The sequence below is a fragment of the Elgaria multicarinata genome, chromosome 2 (assembly GCF_023053635.1).
Source record: "Elgaria multicarinata webbii isolate HBS135686 ecotype San Diego chromosome 2, rElgMul1.1.pri, whole genome shotgun sequence".
In the NCBI taxonomy this organism is placed as follows: domain Eukaryota; kingdom Metazoa; phylum Chordata; class Lepidosauria; order Squamata; family Anguidae; genus Elgaria; species Elgaria multicarinata.
Genome location: NC_086172.1, coordinates 18,172,647 through 18,186,566, shown reverse-complemented (window position 1 = coordinate 18,186,566; position 13,920 = coordinate 18,172,647). Strand labels below are relative to the sequence as shown.

Here is a 13,920-nt window from a genome sequence, read left to right as displayed (position 1 = left end):
GAGTAGTGGAGTGTGGTTTTGCATGTGGGAGGGCGAATTGAGCATGCCTAGACCTTGTGTAATTTTCAGTTATGAAATTCAACCTCATTTAAATTAAGGGGAAGAGGTCAGGTTAGGGGTGAGAGGCCAGGACAAGACCACAGCTCCTTATCAGCTGCCAATGAGATGGTATTAATTAAAAGCATAATACCAGAGTGACAGTGCAGGCTGATAATGTACTAATCTCCTTTCCCCAAAGAAACTCGGAACAAACAAACAAAAAGCACAACTTTTTACCTGCTGCAAGTTGGTAAGGAAATCCAAAATATTTGCTCCTCTTGGGCCGTAGCTAGACCTAAGGTTTATCCCAGGATCATCTCGGGTTCGTCCCTGCCTGAGCGCTGGATACCCTGTGTGGCACTTAGATGAACAGGTTTGACCCCAGGACAATCCTGGGATAAACCTTAGGTCTAGCTACAGCCTTGCTGTTCTAACTCCCTCCCCTTCGCTGCTTGTAAGCTGCACCCCATCCCTTCTTCTCCTACCACACTAATTGGAAGATTGGGAGGACAGACCAGCATGGCCGCCAGGTGGAGTAAAAGGCTGGGGAAAGCACTTAGTCAATGAGTTATGGCGACGGCAATCATGGCAAATGCCTACTCCGAGGGAAGCTTGGAGGGTGGCAACAAGGGAGAGGGCCTTTTCGGGGGTGGCCCCCCGACTGTGGAATGATCACCCCAATGAGGCTTGCCAGGCCAAGACTTTTCTCTTCTCCCAGGCATTTAACAGCATTTAACAATGCTAAGTTCGTTTTTAACAGATCCCCAGAACTGTTGTTTTTAAATGGATACTGTTGTTTTTATATATGTTTCTGATGTTTTTTAAAATGTTGTATACTTTTTTAATGTTTACTGTTTTTAATTGTTGTAAAAAAAAACCCAGAGAGCTTCGGCTGTGGGGCGGTATATAAATCTAATAAATAAATAAATAAAATAAAAATGAGAGAGGGAAGAGGGGAGCGTTCTTCCAGCTGCAAAAAGCAAAGCAATGTGACAATGATGGGAACATGGCTGGGTAGGCAGTCCCCTCATTTTTGCAGTTGGGGAGGGCACCAGGTGGGAGACAGCTACCGTCAGGTGGGCAGCCAGGGGCAGCGGTGGACGGGGGGAGCTCTCCCCATCCTCTCACCTGCCACATGAGGTGGGCAGATGTAGAGGGCCACAGTACAGCTGATTAAGGCCCATGAGCAGCCTGTGGGCCTTGCAATGAAGAACACTACTCTAGCCTACAGCAAATGTAAACATAGACTTCAAATCGCAAATGCCCGTACCAAATACCACTGGCTCCACCGATGTAGTCCTTGGCATCCTCAAGCAAAGAATGTGTTTAATGTATTATGCCTATTAAGCCCTATGCAGTCAGTGTAGTAACTAGACATAATGGCCTAGTTCTCACTGAGGTGATAAAGTTGGGTTTGGGCTGTACCAATTCATAGGGCAGATAGGGGAGCGCATGATAAATATTCCTCCTAAAAAGATTCCCTCCAAATAAAAAACCAAGGAAAGCAATCATGCCCAGCCTTCTCCCTGGCATCTAGTTTTCTATGTAGAGGGTTGAAGAACACAATCAAGTGAGCCTCGACCCGCATTCTGAAGTCGAATCAGCCCAAACACAGAGTTATCATCTCAGCAAGAAGTAGAATATAACGGTGCGTGCTTCTTTGGGGTGCTTGCTCCTGCATCCTTTGTGAAGGATGAATGTGCAAAAGAAATTAAATTGTGAATATTGTCTTAAACTTATTACTAAGCATAGATTAGATGCACATCTACATACCAAGGAATTAACTGCTTTCCAGGGTGCCTGAGCCACCTGCAGCTCATCAAGAACAGCAGAGAATACAGACCGGTCTTCTGCACGGTCAATTTGCAGCGGATTGGTACCCATAATTTTAACTCCATTTCTGTAAAGTGGCACGGCCAGGTTATTTGGAATCTGCCCTCCTACTGAGATGATGCAGCCATCACATTCCTAGAGGAAATGAGAAGCCTAAATCTCTATTTAGACACAAAACAGGCTAACCAACTTAATGTAGCTCATTAATTAACCATGTATCTATCAGCATGCTTCGAAGCAAGGAAAGGAGAAGTGCTTCGATCCAGAGAAGCGTGAGGTTCCTTTAGCTCTCAAAGGGTGGCTTCTCCCATCTGGCAGTAGTCCCCTGCACACATACAAAAAAAGAGCCACCCAAAAGGTTGGCGTTATCCAGAGCAGCACCTTATATGTAATGCTGGTGCTAGGGACTGTTGCTAAACAGCTCTGGTTGTCAAAGCCCCATAATCACTCTCCTCTCCTAGTAAATGCCAGGACAATACGACAGAACCCTCCCTCTCTTCTAGTCAGACACAACTTTTGACAGGACTAAGTTGTGTAGCCAGTTTAATTTTTTAAGAAACAAACCCTCCAAAGGAGCCTTGTTTCCTTAAACAGGTCAAGAACCCTGACCCATTAGTAAATGGGCCATTTCTCTGGTCTAGGAAGGGCAGCTGGTCTTGTTTCCCAAAACAGATGTTCTTTCATAGGCCACAGCTAGACCTAAGGTTTATCCTGGTATCCTCCAGGGTTCGCCCCTGCCTGAGCACTGGATCCCCTGTGTGTCACCTAGATGAACAGGTTTGACCCCTGGACGATCCAGGGATAAACCTTAGGTCTAGCTATGGCCATAGAGTCCAATGTAGAAGCTTTTTCACCAGGTTTCTCTGAAGACAAAGAACAGAACTGGACAGGTGATATTAACTGGATTACAATTTATACTGGCTTGCCCACAAAGGAAATGGAGTCAGGGTTTAGAACCTTTTAAGAACAATGTGGCAAAGAAAACATATTTTTAGGCTTTTTGCAGTCAGTTTTTTTAAAAAAACACAATTATAGCAAGCACCCTTATCCAGGACAGACACCTTCAAAAATTACTGCAAATCTGTCAGAGCAACTTGTAAGAGTTACTGTGATGAAACACACACACACACACACACACCCTTATGTTTATGTTTAGCATTTGAAAAATCATGTTAGCTTCAATGGCATTGTCCTCGTGCATAAAATTAAGCATGTGTGTAATTGCTTTCACAACCACAGGTTAAAACTAAGCTCATCAAGGGCAGGACAATTTGAGTGATAAATAATTGAGAGCTAAATTAAGCGAGCTCGTAAATATTGTGCAATATGTCATTTCTGGAAAATAATTCTATATTTATTTGGCATTCATTGCTGAGTAGTTGCTAGGAATAGCAATGCCCTGCAAAATGTAATGTCAGGATCTAAAACAAGCTGCTCAAGGGCCCAACCAAAGGTGACAACAAGGCTGACTTTTGGAAATGGTTTGGCTTTGTTTTACAAGAGCTTGGGTGGTTTTGATTCTTTTGAAGCTATTTGGTTTAAAATATACATATATATATATATATACCTCCTGTTGGTAGATGTCCAAGATCCTCTCCAGTGACAGTTCATCAAAGTAGAGCCTGTCACACTCATCAAAATCAGTGCTCACCGTCTCCGGATTGCAGTTCACGACAACTGTCTTTTTGCACAGCTGACGCAATGTGCGGATGCAAGAAACAGCACACCAGTCAAACTCCACACTGCTCCCTGCCAACAAAAGGACACAGCTAGGAAGGTTGGAAAACAAGAGGATGCATCAAGGTCAGGGCAAGGAATCTCGTTGCCTGTAAGCCTAGACATCTGAAACCATAGCATCTTCAACTCCCACTGAAAAGATGTGCAGACATCATCATCATCATCATCATCATCATCATCTATTTATTTGTTACCCGCCTCTCCCTCTGGATCAAAGCGGGGTACAACACAATTAAAAACACCATAAAGTACATAAAACTAATTCAAACATTTTAAACCAGTGCATCATTAAAAGCAGCACACCATTTTAAAAAGGCATCTTAAAATTCAGCTGGGTAGGCCTGCCAGAAGAGATCAGTCTTTATGGCTTTCTTAAATTCTGGAAGACTGTTAAATTGACGAATCTCTCCTGGCAAGCCATTCCACAAACTGGGAGCGGCAGAAGAAAAGGTCCTCTGGGTAATAGTTGTCAGCCTTGTTTTTGTTGGCTGGAGTAAATTCTTCCCAGAGGACCTGAGTGTGCGGGGCGGATTGTACGGGAGAAGGCCATCCCGCAGGTAGCCTGGACCCAAATCATGTAGGGCTTTAAAGGTGATAACCAACACTTTATACTTCACCCGGAAACTAATTGGCAGGCGGTGAAAAGATTTTAAGACCAGTGTGATGTGGTCACCCCTAGGTGTACCAGTGACCAACCTGGCTTCCATATTTTGAACTAGTTGAAGTTTCCAGACTAGGCATAAAAGTAGCCCTATGTAAAGCACATTGCAGAAGTCAAGCCTCGAAGTTACCAGCGCATGCACAACATCTTGTTAAAAGGAGTAGATCTCAGCCATATCTGTGAACTGCCGAAGATCCACTGAGTAGCATCTTCATGGAAGTAATTGAACAGCTCATGGCTCTGTCTGGGAGTCATTCATATATATTCTGAGAGAATGTTTGTCTATGGACTTTTAACCAAAGCTAAGAAATCATCACTCAGTTTTGAAATAATGGTTTATTACTAATCCTGTTATCAAACTCTGTTCATACATTCACAAAGGTGTGGAGGTTGTTTATGGCCATTGGTCCCACCTCTGAAACTCTGTGCATTGGAACGTGCAAATGGGCTCTGCATGCATACAGTTGTAGACATAGAATCATAGAATAGCAGAGTTGGAAGGGGCCTACAAGGCCATCGGTCCAACCCCCTGCTCAATGCAGGAATCCACCCTAAAGCAGCCCTGATAGATGGTTGTCCAGCTGCTGCTTGAAGGCCTCTAGTGTGGGAGAGCCCACAACCTCCCTAGGTAACTGGTTCCATTGTTGTACTGCTCTAACAGTCAGGAAGTTTTTCCTGATGTCCAGCTGGAATCTGGCTTCCTTTAACTTAAGCCCGTTATTCCATGTCCTGCACTCTGGGAGGATCGAGAAGAGATCCTGGCCCTCCTCTGCGTGACAACCTTTTAAGTATTTGAAGAGCACTATCATGTCTCCCCTCAATCCTATACAACATATAGAGTTGTATCCAATGTCAGTCCTACTTAGAGTAGACCCATTGAAACAAATGTTAGACTGACATTGGATACCATCCCTAGAGTCTGCCTCACTGTCCATGCAATGCGAAGAGTCCCACACACCCAATGTACACTTTTGGTGAAAAGGCATGAGAAAAGACCCAGTGGTTTTCCAACCCCAATTGCCTAAAGTTAATGAAACTGGCTGTAATGTCAATACCCATTAATATCAACATTATACATAGCCGCAATTAAGACAAGCCCATTCACCGTCATCATATTTTACTGTGGTGAAGAGTTAGACCTGCACCAGCCCTCCCTGAATCTTTAAATTGTATTATTAGAAGCAGCTTAAAGCCTTCAGCTGCAAAATAAAATCTTTGGCTCTAAAGCTACGAAATTCAGTGCAGAAGCATAATGCAAGTTTTGCTTGTGTAATTCCAGTAAAAGATGAAATGTTATTGTAGAAGAGGGTATGAAACAAACCAAAAGGAGCCGCCAGGCTGGAAAAAAAGTTTGGGGAAACCGTAAGGAAGATTTACCTATGTGATACGGCCCACAGCCCAGCACCATCATTCCATGGTCATCAAATTTTACATCATGCTCCTAAAATAGAACACAATAAGAGAAGTCATTGGGAATCTTCCTCAACAGCATCCACTGTGCTCATGAGAATAAACCATCTATGCTTCACAGTTCTTTATCCAAAAATAAGCCTCTCAGGGCTGCGGTTTGACCTCATTTACCTTACTTTCCTGCCATTGAAATAAACAGATTTTTGGAAACTCTATTTTAACTTAATTATAGGACCATTTTAAAGATGATGATGATGCTTCCTCTTGAGATACGTTCTATGTCCTGCTGAAGCTGTTGGCAGGATAGATCCCATATTGAAGTAGAGTATATACAGACTTAAAGTACACTTCTAATCTCGCCAACGATAAATGTTGGCTTACAAAACATTTTACAAAACAAGTAGCCCTAATGAATGCTAAGAAATCAGAGGTTATAAGCTCAGATCGGTGGGTTCACAATACAGTTTGGACCAATGCAAAGTGCTATACCTAAACCAAAGACTCCCGTTTGTGAAGACAGGTTTCAGAGACTCAGGGCCACAGTTACTCATAGATGAGTCAGAAATGTTCACCCAGCCTTGTTTACTACCTGCAGCTTTTCTCCCCAAAGGTTTTGTCCCCACCAGGCTCATCTGGTCTCATAGCCCAGACAGAAGACAAATGATGTTGGTGATTGTGACAGATGTGGGCTTATCTCTGCCACTGTCACGTTTTATTTGAGAAGACAGTAGCCTTCCATATGTTACCCACGTCTCGAGGCAGTAGCTAAATCCTGTCGTTTCTTCCTGTATAATATTGCCAGGATTCGACCATTTTTGTCTGTCTCTTCTGCCAAGACTCTCGTTCACGCACTGGTTATCTCTCGGTTGGACTACTGCAACCTTCTTCTCTCTGGCTTTCCTTCGTCTCACATCAGTCCGCTGGTCTCTGTCCACCACTCTGCCGCTAAGATCATCTTCTTGGCCCGCTGCTCTGACCATGTCACTCCACTTCTGAAATCTCTTCATTGGCTTCCAATTCACTCCAGAATCCAATATAAACTTCTCCTGCTGACCTTCAAAGCTCTTCACGGTCTAGCTCCTGCCTATCTCTCCTCTCTCATCTCACACTATTGCCCCGCTCGTGCTCTCCGCTCCTCTGATGCCATGCTTCTCGTCTGCCCCAGGACCTCCACTTCCCTTACTCGGCTTCGTCCTTTTACTTCTGCTGCCCCTTACGCCTGGAACGCTCTTCCAGAGCACTTGAGAACTACAAACTCAATCACTGCTTTTAAAACTCAGCTAAAAACTTTTCTTTTCCCTATAGCCTTCAAATATTGAGTTTGTTCTGACTCTATACTGTTAGCTTCACCCTACCCGGTGCCTGTTTACACTTCCCTGTGCCTGTTTGCATTCTCCTTCCCTCTTTATTGTTTACTACAACTTATTAGATTGTAAGCCTATGCGGCAGGGTCTTGCTATTTACTGTGTTATCTGTACAGCACCATGTACATCGATGGTGCTATATAAATAAATAATAATAATAATAATAATAATAATAATAATAATAATAATAATAAAAGCTGAAAGCCAGTTCATATAACCAGTGGGGTTGTGAAAGGCCTACACAAATTCCTTGCTGAGATTATCTGTATTTGAAGCTACCTTTATGAGTCAGATGAGCAGCACAAATCTATACATGTCTACTAGAGGTAAACACTATTGAGTCCAATAGGATCTGCTCCCAGGTAAATGTATATAGGACTGCAGCTTAAATGCAGCTTCAACTGGAGATGCTGGGGGTTGAACCCAGGACCTTATGCAGGTAAGCCATGTGCTCTTTCATTGTCCTCCCAGAATAAGTGACCTCCCCACTAGATACCTCATCTGTTTCTTACGTGAAGCTAGCCCAAGAAAATGTCACATTTTACAGGTTAAGCATCAGGGTCATTCTACCTAGCCTTGACTCAGATGAATTGCTACTTACGCCACAGCAATTGCCCCCCCCTGAAAATCAATTCACTATCCACCTTGCTGCCTTTGATCATAGTTCATCCATTCTGTACCATGTCATGGTTGGATTTCACAGCTTAGCTAAGCCCAGCCCTCCTTCTTCCTTGTGCTTTCACTGCTGAATGACCTCATTTCCCTACATTTACATTTCCCTTTGGACTTCAACTCTTCCAAAGAGAAATCTTTGGCATTATGGCTCTTTGGCTCTCTTGGTTCATGCCTTATTAGGGTGACCCTATGAAAAGGAGGACAGGGCTCCTGTATCTTTAACAGTTGTGATGAAGAAGGAATTTCACCAGGTGTCATTTGTACATATGCAGCACCTGGTGAAATTCCTTCTTCATTACAACTGTTAAAGCTGCAGAGCCTTGCTGTCTTGGCCAGATACAAAAGAGGGCAGGGCTCCTGTATCTTTAACAGTTGTGACGAAGAGGGAATTTCACCAAGTGCTGCATGCATACAAATGACACCTGCTGAAATTCCCTCGTCATCACGACTGGTAAAGATACAGGAACCCTATCCTCCTTTCCATAAGGTCACCCTATGCCTTATGACTCAATGGCATGCCTGCAGCAATGGTCCCAAATCCACCAGTGGAACTTTGTTTTTGTTTAGGGGGTCAGCCCCAACCCCTAAGCCAGAATTATCTGGTTCATATACTCTCACCGATAGCGATTTCTGCTGCATTGCCCCAATACCCACAGACTCCCTGCAAGTCATCGTCTATTTGGAATTCATTTGTACAAATTGCCAGGGTGTTAACATTTTCATTATACAATTCATTGTCAATAAGTGGTGTGAAATGGGATGGGACAGAACTACCCACTGTGCTCTCGCAACGTATTGCACTACGCAAATTGAATTTGGTACTGAGAGGTTAGATTTCACAAGGAAAAAAACGATCTCCCACACTGCAAATCGCAAATCGGCAAAGCAAGACTTACATCAATACGGCTCTCATTGGTAGTCCATAGCAAAGAGCAAATGCTGTATGTTAGTTGTTCATAGATGTTGGGATTTGGGGAACAAAACCGTGGCACTGTGGGTAAATTTTTGTTGCTTGTATCTCTGCTCTTCCTGCTCAAAAGGCCTTTAACGCTCCCAGCTATACTTTCACTTTCTCAGTAACAATAGTAGAAAAACATTTCCACCTGTACTCCGATGGGATTATGCCTCTGCCAGCTGCTCTAAACCATAGCTGTCTCTAGACTGAGTGAATTTGAGTTGCAAGGTCAATAGATACTAATGGGAGAAAATACATCATAATACGCTGTAGCCATAAAGTAGTAAACGAGAGCACTTACCTGGCCATTATAAGTGACATAGAGGTAATTAGTCACAGCAGGGTATTCTCCTGCCAGTGTGTCAATCTGCAGAGGAGGGGGAGAAATGGTCAACAAGAACCCAAACTATTTATCAGGATCTCATGCTTCAATGTTTCTTACTTCCCATCCCATTCTTCTCCACACTCACTGCTTCCTGTCGCCTCCTGGCTGAAGTACTAATGGGCAACACACCACCAACTGACCGTGATTTAATTTATTCATTTCAACCGATATACGAACAGCAAATTCGTTTTCTAAGTGCAATCCTTGTGTATCCAAGATGGCACCACCTATGCACCAGAGCAGGCGTGGGCGATGTTTGGGGGTGGGGTGGGGCTGAATCCCGGCCCTCCATTGCCTCGTCACCAAATGTGCCATTGAAATTAATTAGTGCAGCGGCGGCAAAAAGGGGCGATTTTACTTTGAAAAAGGCACATTCTGTTAATTTCTTGGCTGCCGCCTGCTGCCACCACCACCAATTCTGTGGTGGCAGCAGGCGCAAATAAAGATGAGAGGAGCAGTAAGCAGGTTGTGGCCATGTCTTGTCTACCTTTATGCAAGAGGGAGGTAACAGCAGACTGTGGGGAACCCCAAGATTAGCAGAAACGCAAAATAAACAACAGCAACACCCTTTAGGAAAAAAACAAGGGGGAACCAAAACAGCCTAAAGAGGACTGAGCAGGCCCAGTAGACCCAGAATGTTGCCTGACTGTTGTGTACAGAAATATGTACACAACAGGGAGAGTGGGGGAGAGATTAGGAATGGAATTGAGTATCCTGGAAGAGGGCATAGCTGGCTGGCTTGAGTCTGAACAGAAGCACTCCATGCTGCAACATTGTGCTGCAGCTTGCATTTTTAAAAATCGATTCCACTTTTCTTCCCAAACAGATGTAAGACTAACCATTTATTATCAATGTTGTTGTTGTTATTATTGTTGTTTGATGTATTTGGGGCAGTTATATTCACACAACTAATTCTGCACCTCTGTGGTGGTGGGGTTGTCTTCGTGCTAGCTCTTCTCAGACGGTTACCCCTCAGGACGCAAAGGAACTGTTTTTTTCCAAACTGAGGGGACTCTCAAAAATATTCTGATATAGTATGCAAGTATGTAGCCAAATTTGAACAGTAAAAAATATATTAGAGTGTTCATGTCCAAATCCTTGGGCACTGCCTGAATTAATAAAGTGGTGTCTGACGAATCCGTTATGTAGCTTCTGGATAAAATGCAGATATCCTTGGGGCCACCTAACCCTATCCATATTTCCTCAGAGCTAAGATCCACTGAATTCAGCAAAGGTGGACTCCCAACTAAGAGCACATTGCAGCCTTAGGGTGCAATTCATACTGCCTTTTTATCCATGATCTGCTGTTGTTGCTTTTGGGATTTGCTTGGCCTTCTTTCACCTCACTGTGTGCATTATCTCGCCAACTTCTTTTCCACCTACTCTTGGGAGCACATACCAAATTAGCCCTTCAGTATAAATCTTCTCAAAGTACCTCAGGGAAGCAGAGAGGAGCTCCACTGTGTCTTGGGGAAACCCTTTTCTATCCCAAATCGAATGACAGTCAATTCAGGTAGAAGACAGGCATCACTCTCACTATGGCCTTAGCAAGACCTAAGGTTTATTCTGGGATCATCCCGGGGTCATCCCCGTTCATGTAAATGACACAGGATATCCCGGGAGCAGGCAGGGACGACCCTGGGATGATCCCGGGATAAACCTTAGGTCTAGCTAAGGCCTAAGACTACAAAACCAAAGAAGCACAGAATTCAGTGCTGGCTTTGGGTTTTGGATGACCTTTGGGCAAAACACCTTCCATAGCTTCACTCCCTCAGGGCTTCTCTACAGAGAGGCTTTTTATCCTGTAACTTTTCCGGGACTTTTGCTCATTATCCACAATCTTAAAAAAAACCAACCGGAATAAAGGTCAGAAAGCACAGGAGAAGCCCTGGAGTTTGATGACATCATGTAAAGGAACCGCAAACCTCCATGAGTAACAAACTTCCATCTCCGGATAAAAGCCCTGTGTGGAGGAGTCCTCAGTAAATCTATCTTTTCACCACTATTGTCACCAGCTGCTCTTCCTCCGCCTCCTCTTCCTCATCATTGCTACCACTTGCTTGCTTGAAAGGCAGAGAGCCAATGAGCATGTAGGCAGTGGCATCCACTGCTCCTGCTCCTCACCATCACCAGAGTGAGAGCAAGGTCAACAAGCAGGTTGCAATGATGAAGATGAGAGGCAAGCACAGGGGGTTCTTATCACTGGGACCCTGCTGAGTATGTGCTGTCAGCTGGTGCCTGACCAGGCCTACCCTTGACACCAGCCCTGACAGAACTGACACACTGTCATGTCTAACCCTATTGCCCCTGTTTTGGGAGAAGATGTTTCAGGTAATCAATCAGAAGCAGATTCAGAACTAGAAGACGCAGCACCAGACACCAGCCAGCCTGTACCAGTGGGGCAGGAAGCTCTCACAGGCGATGCCCCAGCTGGGAGTCAGCCCTCTCCAGAGCTTATCTCCTCAAGGCCAAATCCTACACACTCAGTGGGAAGTGAGCTTTCTTCCGGAGGTGAGCGTCCCGACAAGCTAGCTGATGCTAGGGTCTGCCAAAAGCTCAAACGTATGGGGTGGAAGGAAGGAGTGAGAAAGTCAGTTCTATTACACCAGAACCTGCCTCCGCACCAGGCTCTCTGAAGTTATGGGCGTTTGGGAAGTGGTTTCCTATTCTTCTTGAGCAGACAATTGTCTTGCTTAGTTTGCATAGTTTTGCCTAGGGGGACGTTTCCAAGAAGTTAGAGTCTCCTCAGGTAGAAGAGACGTTTGTTGCTTAATAAAAGCTTTGTGGATTACTTAGCAAGCCTCATCATTTGCCTCCCATCGAAAGCAGGAGTTTTCTGAGAAACACGACACACACTTGCCTAAACTAGGGTCGTTTCTACACTAGCCCAACAGTCTGGGCTGGACACCGCTGAGTCCCTGTGCATCCAAATGACACACAGGGACTCCTGGGGTCAGGGGGGATGGAAACGGGTTTTCCCAGGGATAAAGAAACCCTGGGAAAACCCAATTCTTCCTGCAGTCTCAGGATCATCCCGAGACTGTGGGAGGTGTGGGCACCTGTCCCGCCTGGTGCCGTGCTTACTCACAAGTAAGCGTGGCACCGGAAATGGGCACAGAGCCACGCGGTGCGGCTCCATGCCCATCAGGGGAGGGTCTGGCAGAAATTTCTCCACCCCTGGAATGGCAGTGAGGGGGTTGGGGAGCAGTTTCAGTTTTGTTTCAGTTTTGCTTTTGTTTTTTAAACTTACGTTTTCGGTGGAGTGGGGCCTCGCGCTTGTGTGATCGGCCCCACTGCTTATAAGGGAAAGGGAAGAAAGGCATGTTGCACATCTCATGTGCACACTGGGGGAGAGCCTCCCCCTCCCTCCCTGAACGTTGGGAGGTGTAGAAAGGCCTTTCATCAGAATATATAAGAAAGCCAGCAAAAAGAAAAGGTGTGATAAGTTGGTCAACAGTGTTTTAGGGTGCAGATGGTCCCTTTAAGCAATTTCAGGAGCAGTCAGTGGTCTTTTAAAAAGAATGGGGGCAGCTGGCAAAACTTTCATGTCAGCACCCCTTAATCCAACAGCAAAATGACTATGGAACACCTATGAAAGCAATTGTGACATCGTCATGAATACCAGATGAACTTATTATGTTCTGTGCTATCACAATGAATACCAAATGAACTTGCAATGATGGGACACTTAAAATAAAGTATTACCCTATAAAAATTTATGGCTGAGAGACAGACAAAAAGAGCTACACGTTTCACGGTCACACAACGTGATGGGTCAACACCAACGTTTTCAACATTTTATACTTCCCTGCTCGAAACCGCAGCAGAGAGAATGGTTTAATCCAAGGCAGGCTGGAAAAGCAGGCCTTTCTTGTATAAGCGAGTGGAAACTGGCACTAATTCTCAAACTTGCCTTGCTACAGAATTAAGACCTGATTTTTAAAAGAAGACTCTAGGGCAGGATCTACACTACTGCTTTAAAGTGGTTTATAACAGTAGTGGCAACTGTTGGGGCCCAGGACACACTCCCTAGACAGTTTTCAAACCGTTTTAAAAGTGTTATATCCTCTTGGTGTTATATCCTCTTTTAAACACCTAAAAGAGAAATAGGATAAGCATAAACAACAGATGGGAAAAGGCAGTCATTGGTGCTGTAATAGGGTGACCATATGAAAAGGAGGACAGGGCTCCTGTATCTTTAACAGTTGTATTGAAAAGGGAATTTCAGTAGGTGTCATTTATATATATGGGGAACCTGGTGAAATTTCCTCTTCATCACTACAGTTAAAGCTGCAGGTGCCTTGCCCTCTTTTAAATCTGGTCACTCTAGCATAGCTCCTGCACCTTTAATTGCTGTAATGAAAAGGAAATTTCACCAGGTTCTCCATATACACAAATGACACCTGCTGAAATTCCCTTTTCTATGCAACTGTTAAAGATACAGGAGCCCTGTCCTCCTTTTCATATGGTCACCCTATGCTGTAATCCCCAAATTTCACTGCTGGTCACCAAGAATTCTCAGGAATCACAGCTTGGTTTAGACCAAGCTAAGAGTACAATGTGTAGCCTGGATCTCAGTTTCTCATCTGTAAAATGGAAATAATGTTGCTTTCTTATCTCTCAAGATTAGATGTACTCCTTTTCATTTGTATAGATGTACTCCTTTTTACTTGCATGTCAGCCTTGAATGTTTAGACCAAGGGCCTTGCTAGACCGCGTGGAAAATCCGGGCGAGAGGAGGGGAGACCTCACGTTATGACTAATGCGAGATCTCGCCCTTATTCACACGCGAGCTGCGACGAGCTCTGGAGGAGAGCCGTCGCAGCCACGTTTTTATTATTATTGTTAAAGCGGCAGCAGC

The 13,920-nt window shown here is 44.5% G+C and overlaps 1 protein-coding gene across 1 annotated transcript in view; it reads right to left on the bottom strand.

The window, feature by feature from the left end:
• The window catches only part of CPS1 (carbamoyl-phosphate synthase 1), a 184,790-nt gene that overhangs the window by 45,124 nt on the left and 125,746 nt on the right, over positions 1-13,920 (bottom strand). Inside the window, exons 23-26 of the mRNA XM_063116089.1 lie at positions 8,976-9,041; positions 5,648-5,711; positions 3,440-3,621; positions 1,813-2,007 (exon numbers count right to left, since the gene is read on the bottom strand). Coding sequence (XP_062972159.1) covers positions 1,813-2,007; positions 3,440-3,621; positions 5,648-5,711; positions 8,976-9,041 — 507 coding nt within the window. The remainder of the gene's footprint in view (positions 1-1,812; positions 2,008-3,439; positions 3,622-5,647; positions 5,712-8,975; positions 9,042-13,920) is intronic.